The 17,441-nt window shown below is 44.8% G+C and overlaps 1 protein-coding gene across 2 annotated transcripts in view; it reads right to left on the bottom strand.

Moving 5' to 3' along the window:
- Positions 1–16,555, bottom strand: part of ANO6 (anoctamin 6) — a 189,967-nt gene extending 173,412 nt beyond the window's left edge. For both annotated transcript variants that reach the window (XM_041735628.1, XM_041735629.1), the window contains exon 1: positions 16,345–16,555. In XM_041735628.1, the coding sequence (XP_041591562.1) occupies positions 16,345–16,414 (70 nt within the window). In that variant the 5' untranslated portion in view covers positions 16,415–16,555. The remainder of the gene's footprint in view (positions 1–16,344) is intronic.
- Between the last annotated feature and the right edge of the window lie 886 nt (positions 16,556–17,441).

Genomic DNA, 17,441 nt, shown 5'->3' with positions numbered 1-17,441 from the left:
GCCTGAGGCTCCCGCAAGTCTCCTCAAAGATGCCTCACAAATACTCTCCTTTAAAAAGCCTTTCATCTATCCACCTTCTAAGAGTTATAATAAAAATAAGGCAGGAATCGTGAAGAACATGAACAGAAACTTACTAGTCTGTCATCAACAATCAAATGTGATTTTATATTACTACTATATTTCCCTGTCCCATCAATTTTTAAGGTTCCAGGAAAGTTTTGTATAGCATTTATATTATACTATATAAAGCATTTGTAACTATTTCTATAAAACAAAGGACAAAGGGCCCTTAGTATAATCTCCCTTTATACATAATTTCTATGAGAAAATGAGCTCTATTTTCTCGACACTGCATTTTCAGGAGGTAACTCGCTACAAATGAGAAGGCAATTACACTAGGTCTGACGCTCTCTACACTAAAGACTTATCTACAAACATCTCTAATAAGACCAAAAAAGCAGGTAAATGCCATCATCACTTTATATATCAGGAGAGATATATGTAAAAATATTAAATGCTTTATTCTAGGTACTTATGCTGGATGACACTGAGAAAGTGGTGGTTTTACAAGTTCAGAATGCATGGCCAAGGTGACTCCTCCATACAGCAAATGCACTTAGGCTTTAAAAAGTCACAAAGCAATTGGTCGCAATTATTTTATTCTTTAAATTATTTCTCGCTCCTGGTGGACAAATAAACATGGTGTACAGAAGTCACAGGTGATGGATCTTCTACATATATTTGTAAAATATTGATTCCTCTATACTTTTCTAGACCAGCTGCAGATTGAAAGTCAGAAGTCACAATCAGCCTTTTTGAAAGGCGTGTGAAACACCGTAACCTGGCTCATTTTATAAAGTACAAAATTCAGAAGGGAACCTTTCCAATCCACTTTGAGAGCTCATGAAGCTTAATAAAACAAATGGTGGTGGCACACGCTAGCTCTAGTTGGACAATAAGCCCTACAGTTTACCTGTTCTACAGCAGTTACCACTTTTTTTTTTTTTCCTTAAAATTCAGACCGATGTCTAGGTTCTGTTACCACGAGATGAGGACTATTTTGGCTGTGCATTCACCTAGAACTAATTTCCCTCTCTGAAGGCTAACAAGATCCCTCTTCCCTTCATTTATAGCCTTTCATTTCCAAAAACAGGCTGACCTGGTACGATCCAGAATGGGGCCTTTAGTAAAGATCTGCAGTTCAGAGCCTGCCTGCCTGGAAGGAATGAAGCCAGCCTCAAGGGCAGACCAAGTGCTAGGGAATAAACCCAGGGCAGGAGCCAGGAGCAAAGCCACCTGAGAGAGGATGTGGTAACCAAGAAATGTGCAGACAGACAGGCAGGCCAGTTCAGGAAGACCAGCAGTCAGAGAAGGAAAAAGGCAAGAGTGGTGGTTCTCAACTTGTGAGACTCCCAGAACATTTTCAAATACTGGAAAATTTTGACTAGAGCACTTTTTTTTTTTTTTAAGTATATGCACAAGATTGAGAAAATCTCCATTTCCACACTGAAGAACAAGGAAGACTGGCTCACAGCTCCAGCCATCAGCACTTCCTGCAGAGTGCTGGCTTTGCTTCAGGTACCCTGCTGCTCAAAACTAGGTCACTCCCCAACATCAGGGAGCTGCTTTTGAGTAGAATTGTTTAATGTAAGGTGCTGATTTCTACTGCTCAGGCGGTGGTTTTCCCACATTCCAGTAAACACCTGATCTTTCTTAGGTGTCGGGTTAAAGTGCAGTCTCCTATCTGTTACCGCAGGAAATTGTATCCCACTCTTACGGCCCCACTTACAGCAGCCAGTGCACCATGACTAAGTTAGTGGCCCGGAAAGAGACACGGCCCTTGGATCACAATTTGGGGTCTGAGATTTAAGATGCCGCTGGTGGAACAGCTAAAGGAGAAAACAGAAGTAGAGCTCGTGTTAGTAGATCTGGGGACACGAGGCAGGCCATTATCAGGGTGTGCCACAAGCAGGGGCAGGGAGCACCACCGGGGGTGCGGGGAGGACTTCACATCCAGGGCAGGAGGGCAAATAGAAGACATCCCTGAGTAAGATGGAATCTGAAGAATAAAGAGTCTGGAGAATAAATAATAAAGAACGAAGAATAATAAACGTCCTAAGCATGTTTCTGAGAAAGGGGTTTGGGCAACTTGGCGGGGGGCCGGCTGGGGTGGGGGGTAGGACAGGCCAAATCATCAAAACTGGAAACACAAACACACAAGGTTAATGCTGGACTGCTACTAAATGCTGAAGTTTAAAATCCTTCCTGGCTGGAATCAGAATGGGTTGCAGAGACTGTTGTGTGGCTGAGCCAAGAGGTGGGAATCAAGGGGGGTGGAGGGTGGGGGGTGGGAGAGGAGTGGGGTCTGTGGAGGCTGGAATCCAGGCAGAGTAAAAGCCTGCTTTAACCCAAGCAGTGCAGATGACTAACAGTGGAAAGCAGACTCAAAAAATCATGAGTCATCCTGAAGGGAAATAACGTCAGCGTCAATAACTTCTCTGGGAACTTGGAACACATGTGCTTGAACAAATATTTTGGAATCTAATATCCTGCACCAGGATTGAATCGCTCCTTCATTTCGGATAGGTCACCCTTACTTTTCTGTTCTCAGAGCTCTTCAGTTACCAAATGAGGCTGATAATATCTGTTTAGAATATTTTTAAACAGTGAAAAACATCAATAAGAGCTGACCTTCTGGAAAAACCACGGATTACGCTTGAACTCCCTGCATGGAAGGAACGCATCCACAAAAAAAAATCCACTTTGGGCTGGTATCAGACTCATCAGTAAGATCGCCAGTGGGCTAACGCTCACAATGAACACGCAGGCATGTTGCACAATCACAGCACGGCAATTAAAACCTGAATTTCTATAAAATGAGAGAGGAGTTACTTCTTACACATTCCCTTCCATCTTAAGAAAACACTGGCTTTCCTCCTATTAAGGGGCAAGGCATTGCATAAAATGAAATGCTAAAGGGATTATTAAAATAACTAAAAAATACCTGACTTTAAAGGAAAAATAAAATTAAAAGGTTAAGTATTATTAGGTTGCTATCTATGAGAGATGTACTAGTTCATGATTTAATTCAAAATATTGGGGCAAAAAAAAAAACAAAAAACAAAAAACAAGATATTGGGGCAGCCTGGGTGGCTCAAGTGGTTTAAGCACCTGCCATGGGCCCAGGGCGTGATCCTGGAGTCCTGGGATCGAGTCCCATGTTGGGCTTCCTGTATGGAGCCTGCTTCTCCCTCTGCCTGTGTCTCTGTTTCTCTCTTTCTCTCTCTCTCTCTCTCTCTCTCTGTATGTCTATTGTGAATAAATAAATAAAAATTTTTTAAAAATCAAAATATTTTCCAGATATTCTTATATATAAAATATAATGGACTATGACTGATATCCAGAAAACACGGATGAATCTCCAAAAATATTATGCTAAGAAGCCAGGCGCACAAGAGACTACATTCTGTAGGATTCTATTTATATGCAGCTCAAGAACAGGGAAACCAATTTATTGTAGGAGTCATTCAGTGTTCCCCTAGACTGGGGGAGGAAGACATCCCTTGAAAGAGCAATGGAAGTGTCCTCTGGTTGTGGGTGATGATTATAAAATTTGTCAAAAGTTAACAAACTGAACGGCTAACTTTGCATTTTACTGTATGTAAAATATGCCCTTTAAATGTAAAAAAAAAAAAAGAAAAAAAAACAAAAAACAAAAAACAAAACACCACAGGACTCCATAAACGTGCTAAGAATAGAGGGTTCGGGTAAAAGCATGGCCAAGGGTTGCTGGTACCATCTTTTATACTTGATCTCAATGGCATTTATAAAGAAAATATTCCTGATTTGGAAGGAATAAGATGCAATGGCTAAAACAATAAGTTTAGTAACACAATTACATTGCTTGCTGGACTTCATTTATGTATGAAAGACCCTAACAAAGAAAAGAAAGAGGATTTTTTAAGAGTAAATGAAAACAGAATTTGCATCCATTTCTGCCCTAGCAACTGAAAACAAACCAAGTTTTAATTTGCATCTTCATTCGTATTCTAGTGCCAGGGTACTTTGGCTTCTTACACAGAAGGACTTCTAGAGTGGAAGTGTATAGTATTAGGACCTCTCAGGAGGAAGGTCTCCGAGGGAGCCCCACAGGGTTCCTGTGGGGCTTTCCCACCGTCACACAAATTCTGACTCATGCCTCAAGGGCTTGGTTATGAGACCCAGCCAAAATCAGGCCCTTGAAATGAGTCACATCCCTTAGCAAAGCAGGGCAGGGTGAAAGGAGAATCAGTTCCTGGCTGAAAACCCAAGAAAGGCGCTCTTTGCTAGCTGCCTGCCCCATTCAAGTGAGGAGAGAAAAACGTGGAACATGAGGACAAGATGGACCTGCTCCTTCACTCTTTCCTCCTCCGCTGTCAACACAGGCAAAGTGCACAGCATTGCCCGCAGCCCAATCTCTCAGGCCCGTCTTTAACTTAAGGAAGGGAGAGTATTGTGCTAAATTGAGCTACAAAGGAAGAGTTAAAGGGAACTGGGAGCGACCTACAGAATTTTGTGGCTTTCCAACTTGGTGCGAATAGTTTGACCAATCTACCAAGGAGCAGAGGGGCACAGCACCAAACAGCAACAGAGCTACTTCCTCACTATAGCAAGTGCACTAACAGCTGTAAAAATCATATAAACAAAGCTTCTGCCTGGAGGGCTGCCCCAGCACAGCCCAAGTGCAGTTGTGAGCCTGAAAACACTTGTGTTGGACGCATGAATCTAATGTTCGTTTTGAGCCTTCTCATGGGCCTTTTTAAAGATGACACTCTAAGGCCGTGTTATTTTTAGAATTATGAAAATAACAGCTGTACTTGTCAGCCATCCTCCAGGGAGGGCCCTTCTCCTTGAACTGGCTTTGGAAACACCCAAGGCCTGGTCTCAACTGTGCTTATCCTCCTAGGTCTCTTTTTTCATAATCTTTAAATACAATTTGGTGGTAATCTTTTTTTTTTTTTTTTTTTTTTTTGTGGTAATCTGTCAGCATGTGTGTCTTCCCTGCCAGTCAGTCTCCTCGTTGAGGGCAGAGGACATTTCTGTCTTGCATACTGTTGAGTTCCTAGCACAGAGCACGATGCCTGGCACGTAGAAGGTGCTGAACAGATACCGGGTGAATGAATGGATTTCTGCATTGCTGGTTTTTATTTTACCATTTATCAGAAAACAAGTTTCCCTGAAGCTGAAATATGCTCTCCTCTCTCTCTGTTCTACATCCTCAGACCTCAAATACTACATGACCCACAAGAGGTCTTCAGTAAAGATTGTGAGAAGACATCAATTTGGTGCTCTATGCTCAGCGAAATCTCTAGGCACATCCTTTTTGTTTTGTTTTGTTTTGAGAGAGAGAGAGCACGCTCGCACGTGCTCAAGCAAATGGAACAGGCAAGGACAGGAGGGGGGCAGAGGGAGAGGCAGACAGAGGAGAATCCTCAAGCAGGCTCCAACTCAGCACAGAGCCTGACGCAGGGCTCGATCTCATCACCCTGAGATGACCTGAGCTGAAATCTAGAGTCACACGTTCAGCCGACTGAGCCACACAGGCATCCCTACACACGTCTTTTTATAAGAGCAACAACGGTCCTGATGTCTGAAGCCCACTAGTAGCAAATTCCACAATCAGCCTTCAAAGGGATTTTTGTGTGTGTGCCAAATAACTTAGTCAAGATTGTGACTGAACTCTTCAAAATAAGTATCTTGGAGTATGAAACAAGCCACTAGCCACAGTTTAGGCAACTGTAATTCTCAGGAAAACCATGATTACCCCATTGCTCAAAAGCTATTTACTGTGTTGCTGACCCTTAGAGTAGATGACAAGGCCTGTTAGAAATGTTCACATCTCCTCTATGATTTGTAAGCTGCAATGTGCTGGTTATAGAAGCATGCACCCCACAGCTACTAAATGCTATTTAAATGGAATAAGGAAATATGAGACAGTCTGACAATCTGGAATATAGGCTGAAATCCATGGACAACAAGAACCACAATTCTAAGTGCAGTAACCAAAGATGACATTTTCACTTTTATTGGAGAGTCACTTCTAATGAACACCTAACTACAGAGCAAATAATTTTAACCCTGGAGATAAAAACAGCTTTCCTCCTTTCATTTTTGCTTTAATCTGCCCAAACGGAATGGGACATCTAACTTTTCTTAGGGTTGATGCTGCTGGGGGGCGGGAGGGGGGGTTGTTTAAGTTCTAGCAGCTGGGTATAGGCATATCACTCCCAAACTTCAAACACACAAAAGGAAAGATATCATTTCATATACCTATTTTGTAAATTAGGTAGAGATTGTTTTATTTTTTATATCACTAAATTCAAAACAATTCAAACCATAAAGGTAATGATTTGTGTGCTCATCTTCAGTTTTATTATCTTGCTCTGTATCATATTCATGTCTTTTTTTTTAAGTCTTTTTAAAATATTTTTTAAGGATTTTGTTTATTCATGAGAGACAGAGAGAGAGAGAGAGAGAGATGCAGAGACATAGGCAGAGGAAGAGGCAGGCTCCATGCGGGGAGCCCAATGCAGGACTCGGTCCCAGGACTCCAGGATCACAGCCTGAGCCAAAGGCAGACACTCAACCACTGAGCCACCCAGGTGTCCCCATATTCATGTCTTTTTACAGGTTTTATTAGACTTCAAACTTTTCAATAATACTTAATAAAGAGAAATTTTAGCCCTGTGGGCAAATGAGACATTTCAGAATTTTTCTATTTAAAATAACTGACGGGATCCCTGGGTGGCCTGCCTTTGGCCCAGGGCGCGATCCTGGAGACCTGGGATCGAATCCGTCGGGCTCCGGTGCATGGAGCCTGCTTCTCCCTTTGCCTGTGTCTCTGCCTCTCTCTGTGTGTAACTATCATAAATAAAATAAATAAATAAATAAATAAAAATAAAAGCTTTCTTCCTGAAAATAAAATAAAATAAAATAACTGACTATTCAAATGATAAGTAAATACTATATATTTATTTTAAAACCACATATTTTAGGAGCGCCTGGGTGGCTCAGTTGGTTAAGCATCAGACTCTTGATTTCAGATCGGGTCATGATCTCAGCGTTATGGGATTGAGCCCCTTGTCTGCTTCTCTCTCTCTCTCTCCCCCCACCCCGTCCCTCCTCCCATTAGCACACATGCACTCCCACTCTCTCTATAATAAATAAAAATGCATATTTCCTTAAATGTTTACCTTATTAAAATTTCACAGGATCAATATTAAGAACACTACTCTTTAGATCCTTTTTTTTTTAATTCTTTTTTTTAAGATTTATTTATTTATTCATGATAGACAGAGAGAGAGAGAGGCAGAGACACAGGCAGAGGGAGAAGCAGGCTCCATGCAGGGAGCCCGATGCGGTACTCGTTCCCGGGACTCCAGGATTGTGCCCTGGGCCAAAGGCAGGAGCTAAACTGCTGAGCCACCCAGGGATCCCTACTCTTTAGATTCTAATTCGAGATACTTTTAAAAATCTTAAAGTTGCTAGATTAAGAAATGCTCTTATTTCTTCTGCATTTCTTTAGTGTAAAAGCTATCAAAGTATCATTTAAATTTCATTATGAATCTTTATAGTATATTCTCTTACCTTTCTTACTAAAATTATATATATTCAAAGGGATGATACTGTTGTGAAATGTATCTACTGGAAAATCTAACTTAAGTTACACTAGTCACTGTGTATTTCTCCACTTTTGGTTGCTTTACAAATGACTCCATTATTTGTTGGTCTATTATGTGCCAGGAACTGTCCCTTGTCCTTTTATATATTATTAAGCCTTATAACAATTCTATAAAGTATCATTACCCTTTCTATATTACCTCTATGACATTTTTCTGATACGGAAGCCAAGGCTCCAAAGTTATAAAAACCTGCCCAATGGTTGGTCTTTATGCAAAGGCCTATCTTTTCAATCTACCATAATCCTTTGATAATCAAAGTCTTTCATCCATTTACTCATTCAATAAGAATTTATTGATCCTCTATCATGTGCCAAGCACTATGCTGCTCAGTGAGGTGACAGTTCTCAAGATGCTCATAGTTTAATGAAAAAGGCAAAGACAAACAATGAGCTATATAAATGGAAGGTACAGCCTTGGGGGAAAAATAAAACCTCCAGTGAAAAACAGAAGAGGTAAATGTGGGTTGAGATATAGTTAAAAATTGCTACCCATAATATTAACAACATTAGCTTCTAATTATGGAGGGCTTTTGGCTCATCAGTTACCACAACTCTGCCAAGTAAGATTTTTTTTTAAATTACATCATTTTGATAGAGTCACCCTTGAAGTAGGTTCTAATATCAACTCCATTTTAGAGAGGAGGGGAAAGCTGTTAATGACTCAAGGTCACACGGCTAGTGAATGTCTGGGCTAGAATTTGAATCACATCTGTCTAAAACTGAAGTGTAAGCAGTGGTCGTCTCTATCTCTGGGCAGAGCCAGGCAATTTGTCTGAGGAGAACAATGGGACAGAGGTCAGATAAAGAACTCTGAGGAGCAGGAAAAGGAGCCAATGGGGGGTAAATAGAAAGGACCCACAGGCCAACGGAGAGACCCATCTCTTCCTCACCATGGACAGCCACAGTACAAGATGCCAGTCCATATCTCTGGTCAAGGTAAGGTGACGTTATCTACAACAGATGGCGGAAATCAGCTTTCAACAAGGGGAAAAGTCATCCTTTTCTTTTCATCTCCAGTAGAAGTACTTCTAATCAAATTCAGGTTTTCGCCTACAGATCCAAACCTCAAGAAAAGAGCACTTTCACCTGGTCCCTAATACCCACACTCATGGAGGGCTTTGAGGGGAGAGGGTGGGTCTCTCAGACAGGGGAGCTGAGGCCAGGCCTCTTCTCTTTCCCATCAGACCCACAGGGATGTAGAGTCACAAGGCATCCCCAGAGCCCTCTGAGAACGGAGTTTGGGTGTGCCAGCATAACAAGGTGGCCAAGAAGGTCCTCTCTCAGAGACACCGGGTCATTTCCAATTCTGAGGACATTTAGAGAATGCAGAGCCAAAACTGTCTGCACACAGCATGGTCAAGAACTGGAAAGGGGGCGATGGGAAAGATGTAAAGTCAAATGGGTTTTTAACATCAGGTCAACAATCATGCCCACCATGTACCACCTGATTGCCCTCCCTTCTGCTGAATGGCAAATATCTCTGAACGATTCTCCACGTTTCCAACTTCAGTAGTAATAGTCGAATCATGGAGAACCCTGAACACTGAGAATCTCATCACTGATCTTCCCCTCCTCTGTTCTCCTATGATATTCAATTGGTAATAAAACCTATTTACTTCTTCTTTTTTTTTTTTTAAGATTTTATTTATTCATGAGAGACAGAGAGAGAGAGAGAGAGAGAGAGAGGCAGAGACATAGGCAGAGAGAGAGAAGCAGGCTCCCTGAAAGGAGCCTGATGTGGGACTAGATCCTGGGACTCCAGGATCATGTTCTGGGCCAAGGGCAGGTGTTCAACCACTGAGCCACCCAGGTGTCCCCAAAACCTATGTACTTCTTAAATGTCTCCTTCCTCACTTCTTGTACATACAATTATCTGATGACACACAGGAGCACAAATACTTTGGCTAGAAACTGCCTGACAGCAATTGAGACAATGGGATAAGGTACAGGTACGACTGATGGAAAAATAATCTCTACATGTATGAGCAATTTACGGGGAGCCTCCTAGGTGTCAGCCCTTAGGATCTTTTGCTAAGATTCCCTGAAAGAGATTCCTCCTAAAATAGGTTTCCTGGAATTTGGAAAACATTGTCAGTCAGTCTGAAGATCTGAGAGAGAGAAAGAGAGAAAGAGAGAGAGAGAGAGAGAGAAGAAGAAGAAGAAGAAGAAGAAGAAGAAGAAGAAGAAGAAGAAGAAGAAGAAAGCTCACAATAATTATCTCTTTGCAGAAACCACATGCTATTCTTTGACTCCTTTATCTTTAAACACATGTGTCTGCAGCAGAGCCCCCGTCATGGTCATCCTTAACCTGACACTTAGTGGGCAGCTCCTGCACACATGATGTGACAAGGGCCACACAAAACAGCAATGTTTAAGGGGACAGAATTTAGGGATCTCTGAGGCTGAGTAGCCATTTCTTACACTGGAATTAAAATAAAATGAGGTGAGATCTTTTAAAGAAATGAAGAAAGTAGCACTGAAATACATGAATTCATTACGATGGTGACCTTGTAACTGCCCGTTGTGGAGGGTGAGTGAAAGGCCCCACACCCAGCGCTGGACATACACCTGGCATCCTCCTAGCAACCCCACCAGGCTGAAGAAACAGGCTCAGAGAAGCCAAGAAACTTGCCTCAGGTAATAGATTCTAAGTGGCAAAGCCAACCCAAACTCAGGTCTTCTGACTGCCAGTCATTCCTCTCCCTCCTCCCTGCTCCGCATCAATGTGGCCTTCACTTAGTCCCCCCTCCCCATCCCCCTCTCCAGGGATTCACTTACCACCCTCTCTCTTTAACCCTAGTTTTCCTAGGTAGTATCTATGATCCATGAATTTATACTCTTCCTTTAGTGTATCATTGTTTCTAAGGGTTTTGTTTTTCTTTTTTTTTTTTTTTTAGAAAGGGGATCTTATCTTTTACACAAATGAGGAACCCAGGGCTTGTTTATTTAATAAGTAACAGCAGAAAGAAATAAAATGCTACAAAACAAATGAATGCAGTTGTTTCAGATCATTATATAAACAAACTTTTAAAATAATGTTAAAGGTCTGAGGTTACATGTGAGAAGAGTATAATGTTTGTTTAGACTTTAGCAGGGAATAATTTCTATTAAAAACTAAGCACAAATCAAGAAAAAAAAATGCTTAAAGCTGTGTCTACGTGATGCCCCAAGAAAAATTTAGCCATCATTTTCTCTGTACCAAGCCAAAGATTATTTTTCAAATAATCTAGATAGACTGTCTGGAGAAATTATAAAAAATTCAATTATGTAAACACAATCTTAGTTTCTTAGTTTATATACACCAAGCTTTATAAACAAGCCTATAATCTGCATAATTGTGCTTTGTGAAAGAACATCTACTTGCATGACTGACCTATGGCTAAAGGTCTGCCAAAGTTAAAATTAAGGTTTTAAAAAAGATAATTTTAAAGATCAATATCCTTTTTCCCCTCAATTTCAAGTATTTGTATTTTTAAATAATGTGGGAAATAGTAGAGTTTCAATGTTCTAGATTAAAAGCATTAACGATAAAAGCCACATCTGGACTTCACAAAAGAATATATTTTCTTTCATTCGTATTTTTAGCTACTGAATAACTTACTGCAGCAAGTTCTTTCAGTTAGCATTCAGACATGTAGCCAGGGCAGTAATAAATACCACAGCAGAGAAAGTTGCCTATTAACCCTTTAACTTGTCTTCCATGCACACGTTCCATCTGATGTTTTGGCTGAGGAGTATCTGAATTGCTCTTCAGTACATATCCAGACACTATCCCATGGTTGACATTTTCATCTAGTGTCCCCTAAACTGGGATTCTAATTAATTTTAGTTGCAGTATTATAAAGCAAGGCAAAACTAAAGGAAAAGCCGTAATAACCATGATGATAATGACTTAAGACAATCAGTTGATTGTATTAAATTCTCACCATCTCTATCTTTACATAGGAGTTACCAATCAGGCAAGAAGTACATTTCCTTGGTTGAAGGTAATTGGAAATGATGTTTTTTCTGGTCTAAAACTGGTAATTTTTGCACAGACCAAGCCCTGACTACATTGTATCACAGAAGCAATCAAGCTTTAATCTTAGGCATACAAAGCTTCCATTAAAATCTAAAAAACAGTCCCTTAGCAAGTGTTTGTTCAGTATCTACTATGTGAAAAGCATTGTGATATGCAGGCTGCGGTGTACAAAGGTGAGTAAGATAGCAGCACTCCTCTCTCTGTGACTATATAACCTCTTCCTTAAGATACATTGAATCAGCTACAATACCAAACACAAACTGATAAATATGATAACAGATGAAAACCTAAAGTATTAGCTAGAGTGGAAACTTTTATTAAAACGTAATCAGGGGATCCCTAGGTGGCGCAGCGGTTTGGCGCCTGCCTTTGGCCCAGGGCGCGATCCTGGAGACCCGGGATCGAATCCCACATCAGGCTCCCGGTGCATGGAGCCTGCTTCTCCCTCCGCCTGTGTCTCTGCCTCTCTCTCTCTCTCTCTGTGACTATCATAAATAAAAATAAATTAAAAAAAAAAAAAAACGTAATCAGTTTAATCTAACCTGCTACGGGTACCACCTTGAAAGTTGAAGACCACCTTTCAACTTAAGGCTAGACTATGGGATTTTTAAATAATGTAGTATAATCTCCCTTCCAGAATGTTGGAATTTAAAATAGTATCTCTAGGGGATCCCTGGGTGGCGCAGCGGTTTGGCGCCTGCCTTTGGCCCAGGGTGTGATCCTGGAGACCCGGGATCGAATCCCACGTCGGGCTCCCGGTGCATGGAGCCTGCTTCTCCCTCTGCCTGTGTCTCTGCCTCTCTCTCTCTCTCTCTCTCTCTGTGACTATCATAAATAAAATTAAAAAATAAAATAAAATAAAATAAAATAAAATAAAATAAAATAAAATAAAATAAAATAAAATAGTATCTCTGACAGAAACCTTCCCAGGAGCTTTTGGTCTAAAGTTACTGGTTTCTGAAAGAAAAAAAAAAGGTAGAGCAATCAACATGTGTGACTATTGCAACCTCTTGAGAAAAAAAAAGAAAGGGGTGTGTGTGTGGAACTTTTTTAGAGCTGTTTGTGCCAGATTTAAAGAACAATGGGAATTACAAGAGGAGATGGCAAACATTTTAGAAAGCAATTCTTTGACTTGAAAGTTAAAACATAGAAGACAGTGACTGGAGATTTGAACTGAAAAGAACAGGTTTATTTTAAAAAGGGCAAAACTATACTCAAAGAGAAAAGCTTTAAGGATAGTTATTTGTTGTTGTTTTTTTAACTGTCATTCTCCTGGTACAGACTATCTCCCTCGTGCCACCGCAAATAAGGACAGCATAAAGTTTTGGGTTTTTGGGGGTTTTTTTTGTTTTTTTTTTTTTTTGAGAAGTCACATTTAGGAATGCTCAAGACACATCGTTGTCCTAGCCCTCCCCCTGGTCTATGTCTCATCCTTCCCAGGGCTGCTTCAGGCACTGCGTCTGAAGAATCCCCTCAGCAAGATGCCTTGCTTTCTCCTTGGTACCACCACTGATCCTGGTGCACATCTTGATTACAGCATTAATCACAGACTACTACAATTCTCTATTTGTGTATCTGCCTCCTTCCTAGATAGTGAGGTAAGAGAGGTCAAGGACCCCGCAACCTAGCAGAGTACCTGATAAACTATGTACAATCAACAGATAACAGGTCATCTCACAGTGCCATATAAGAGAATTCTACTAGGACCATAAAACCACTGAGCATGAAGCTAATCAAACTAAAAGGAGCAATTCACTTACAATGAGCCTTTCAACAATGATTTGCTTGGCTTCTACTGAATAGCAAGCACCATTCTAGGCATGAGGGGCATAGAACACAAAGCATGCAAGACACCTGCCTTCAGGGAACTTACATGTTAGAGGAAGGGTGAGGAAGAAAACTTTAAAAAAAATTATAACAGCGAATGTCTACAAAGTTTGGGATATTTTGTATGATCTCTCGAAGACCCAAGTGGTCTAGTCCCAGTGCCCAAGAAATTTACACTCTAGTTGTGGGTATAAAGATAATCAACAACAAAGACAAAATACAAAGTGAATGCTAATTGTGTAGAACAGAAAAATAAGGGGTGTGACAATTTATTGGGGGGCACTTTGGGCCATAAGGATCAGTAATAGCTTTCTAGGTTCCTGGCAGGCTTGGAAGGAGAGCGAGCCACTGAGAAACAGAGGAGCCAAGTCTGGTATTACTAAGGAAGGGAAATGGTCTGAACTAAAGCAGAGGAGAAAAGTGTAAGATTTTTTGGAATGATAGAAAAGTGTCCCTCCTGCACACCTGCCATCACTTTCCACCTAATTATTCAGCTCAAGTCCAAGAGTCACCTTGTTTGCTGGAAGCGGTGGGTCTTTGAGGCCTCAGTGAGTCACCTCTTTCCTAAATTTTCAGACCACTCTTCTCTATTCCCATGACCACTGCAGGCATTTCCAAACCTGACTACTAGAAAAGTCTACCTCTACCTCCTTCCCACTCCAATCCATTTTCCAACATGCTGCCAGGAAGATCTATCCTAACGCATATTTGATCCTATTATTCTTTCCTTTAAAAAAAATTGTCTAAGTATAGAGGAATGGATAAGGAAGATGTAGTGTGTGTGTGTGTGTGTGTGTGTGTGCATATATATATAAAATCATCACCAGCATCATCACCATCACCCTCCTCCTTCCTTGCATGTGGGCAATGGGATATTAGTCAGCCATGAGAATGAGGGAAATCCCGCTGTTTGGGACAACATGGGTGGAACCTGAAGGACATCACGCTAAGTGAAATAAGCCTGACAAAGACAATTACTGTGTGTCACTTCCAGGTGAAATCTACAAAAAGCTGAACTCCTAGAAACAGCAGGATGAGGAGGGGAGGAGGGGATGTTGGTCAAAAGGCACAAACTTCCAGTTGTAAGGCCAAGTTCTGGGGATCTGAAGTACAGCATAGTGATTATTATCATTAATACTGTATCCTGTACTGCAAAGTCGCTAAGATGGTGGGCCTTAAAATGTTCTCACCACAAAAAAGGAAACGGTAATCATGAGGTCATGGAGGCGCTGGTTAAAGCTACGGAGGTAATCATTTTGCAACGTAGAAGGGTATCCCCTCAGTGGGTTGTACAAATGTTACATGTAAACTGTATCCGGCCGGGGGGGAAAAATGATAAAGGAAAACCACATCTATGAATGAATGAATGAATGAATGAATGAAGAAAAGAAAAGAAAAACCACATCTATAAATGAATGAATGAATGAATGAATGAATGAAAGAAAGAAAGAAAAGAAAAGCCACATCTAGCTCCTAAAATTAAGGGACTTCTAAAGTCATTCAAGAAAAAGAAGGGGGGGGGGGCTTTAGGACATGAGCAAGAACTGTTATGTTTTAAACTGAGCCTGGGAGCAAGAGGGAGGCTCCAGAGCTGCTGAACAGAGCAGCTCGTTAATGTAGTTGCCAGGTTCTGGAGGCCCCGCGTGTGCTCACTCACTGGCCCCAATTGTTTTCCTCCCCCCACCCCCATCCCCATTAAACAGTTCTCCCTTCGCTCCGTCTACAACCCCTGCACATTTTAAACTCTAACTAGAAATGACAACCCCCAGGCCTGCCCCCCAGGCCTGCACCCCCCTGCCCCCCAGGCCTGCACCGCCCCCCCCAGCTCCGGCCCTCGCCCTCGGAGGAAGTGTCCCGAGATCCGCCCCAACTAGGGCTTCCTCCTCCAATCACTTCCCCCGCGGGCTCTGCGGCTGAAGGAAGCCTCCCCGGCCGCCCCCCGCGGCCGCAAATCCGTTCCCGGGGGCCCCACCCGGCCCCCACCCGCCTCCCGCGCCGCTCCCAGCTTTCGCTTTAAGGCGGGCACAGGTGGGCCGCGCAGCCCGCGCCCCGGCCCCCGCCCCGCGCCGCTCTCGCTCTCCGCAAGCCCCAGCGCAGGTGCGGGGGGCAGGGGGTGACCCCGAAGTTGCTGCCCCGGCGCCAAGGTCCCCCCCGTACGCGCACCGCCGCTCAGGGGCCGCGCCCGCAGCCCGCCCCGGCGCCCCCCACCCCCACCCCCACCCCATCCCATCCTCACCCCATCCCCGGCCTTCCCGGGGGCGCCCCACGCCGCCCGCAGCTGAATGCACCGCGGCCCCGGGACGGCGACGCGGGCTCCCTCCGCTGCTCCTCCCGCTGCTCCTCCGCTGCTCCTCCACTTCTCCCCACGCTGCTTCCCCCCACTGCTCCCCACGCTGCTCCTCCAATGCTGCCCCCGCTGCTCCCTCCGCTGCTCCTCCAGTGCTCCCCCCGGTGCTCCCCCCACTGCTCCCCACGCTGCTCCTCCAATGCTCCCCACGCTGCTCCTCCAATGCTGCCCCCGCTACTCCTCCGCTGCTCCCCACGCTGCTCCTCCACTTCTCACTTCTCCCCCCGCTGCTCCCCAGGCTGCTCCTCCACTGCTCCCCTCGCTGCTCCTCCACGGCTCCCCTCGCTGCTCCTCCACGGCTCCCCTCGCTGCTCCTCCGCTGCTCCCCCGCTGCTCCTCCCGCGCCTCTGCGAGCCCCCGGGCGCCGCGCCCCCGCGCAGTCCCCAACTTGTCCGGCCGCCGGGCCGCGCCGGGGAAGCCCCCGCTCACCGATATCCCCGTCGTCGTCGTCCTCCTCCTCCTCCATTCCTAGCAGGACGTCCCTGGTCATCATTTGCATGGCTCCCCCAAAAGGCGGCTCCGAACTTGGCGCGAAGTTGGGGGCTCCCGGGCTCCGGCCCCACGGCGCTGCCACGGGGCCCTGCGTGCGCGCGGGGCGGGCGGGGCGCGCGGGGCGGGCGGCGGGGGCGGCGGGGGCGGCCCGCACTGCCGGGAGCCGAGCCCTGCGAGCCCTGCGAGCCCCGCGAGCCCCGCGAGCCCTGCGCCCGAGCCCAGCCTCTCGCCCGCCGCGCGGGGCCGGCCACTGAGCATGCCCAGTGAGCGAGCCGGGCTCGCTGCGGAATGATCAAACTTCCCCCGGGCTCCTTGGGCTCCCAGAAGGAAGTCGGGACGGAGCCGGAGCCGTTGACGTCGGCGCTCTGCAAGCCCGGGACCTCGGGGAGGAGGCGGCGAGGGCGCGCGGGGTGGGGGCGGGGGCGGGGCAGTGGACGGGGCTCCCCGAGCCTGCCTGCGAGCGGGGCAGCTCTCTAAGGTCAGCCTTGGCCGACCGGGGCTTGCTGCCCTTGACCCGTGTCACTGCGGAGGGGGCCGCCGTCACTGCGGCTCGGGCCGGGGACCCTGCGGGCCAGGCTCCGTGGAGCCAGTGCAGGATCTTCAAGCATCAATTACTCTGACTCCAAAGTAAGGGGACGTGTCCTCTGGGGGGGGGGGGGGCGGGGGGCACAGAGAAAAGAGGCAAAACTCGTAGATCATAAGCCACAGAAGAGAAAAGAGGGAGATGTAGAGCAACGTGTTCACAAAAGGCAGGAGGATTTCCGCATAAAGAGAGGTTAGGAGGCGAGAGAAGCGCCCTCTACCCCCGCCTGCACCAGCACAGGCAGGGTGTGGTCGCAGGAGGACCTGGAGCGCGCAGTCCCTTTGGACCCCGGAGGCTTAGTCCTCTCCGCGTCAAAAATGCAAAAGAAGCCAAAGAACGACGCTGGGGTTTGAGGGAAACTCTGCTGTAATGCAGCGAGCGTGAAAGACTATTACTAACCCGAGGCTGCAGGGAAAGGACTAAAATAAAATTGAGGCAGAGTATAAAAGAA

Source organism: Vulpes lagopus, chromosome 21 (assembly GCF_018345385.1).
Source record: "Vulpes lagopus strain Blue_001 chromosome 21, ASM1834538v1, whole genome shotgun sequence".
In the NCBI taxonomy this organism is placed as follows: Eukaryota; Metazoa; Chordata; class Mammalia; order Carnivora; family Canidae; genus Vulpes; species Vulpes lagopus.
This window is presented reverse-complemented; position numbering and strand designations above follow the sequence as displayed.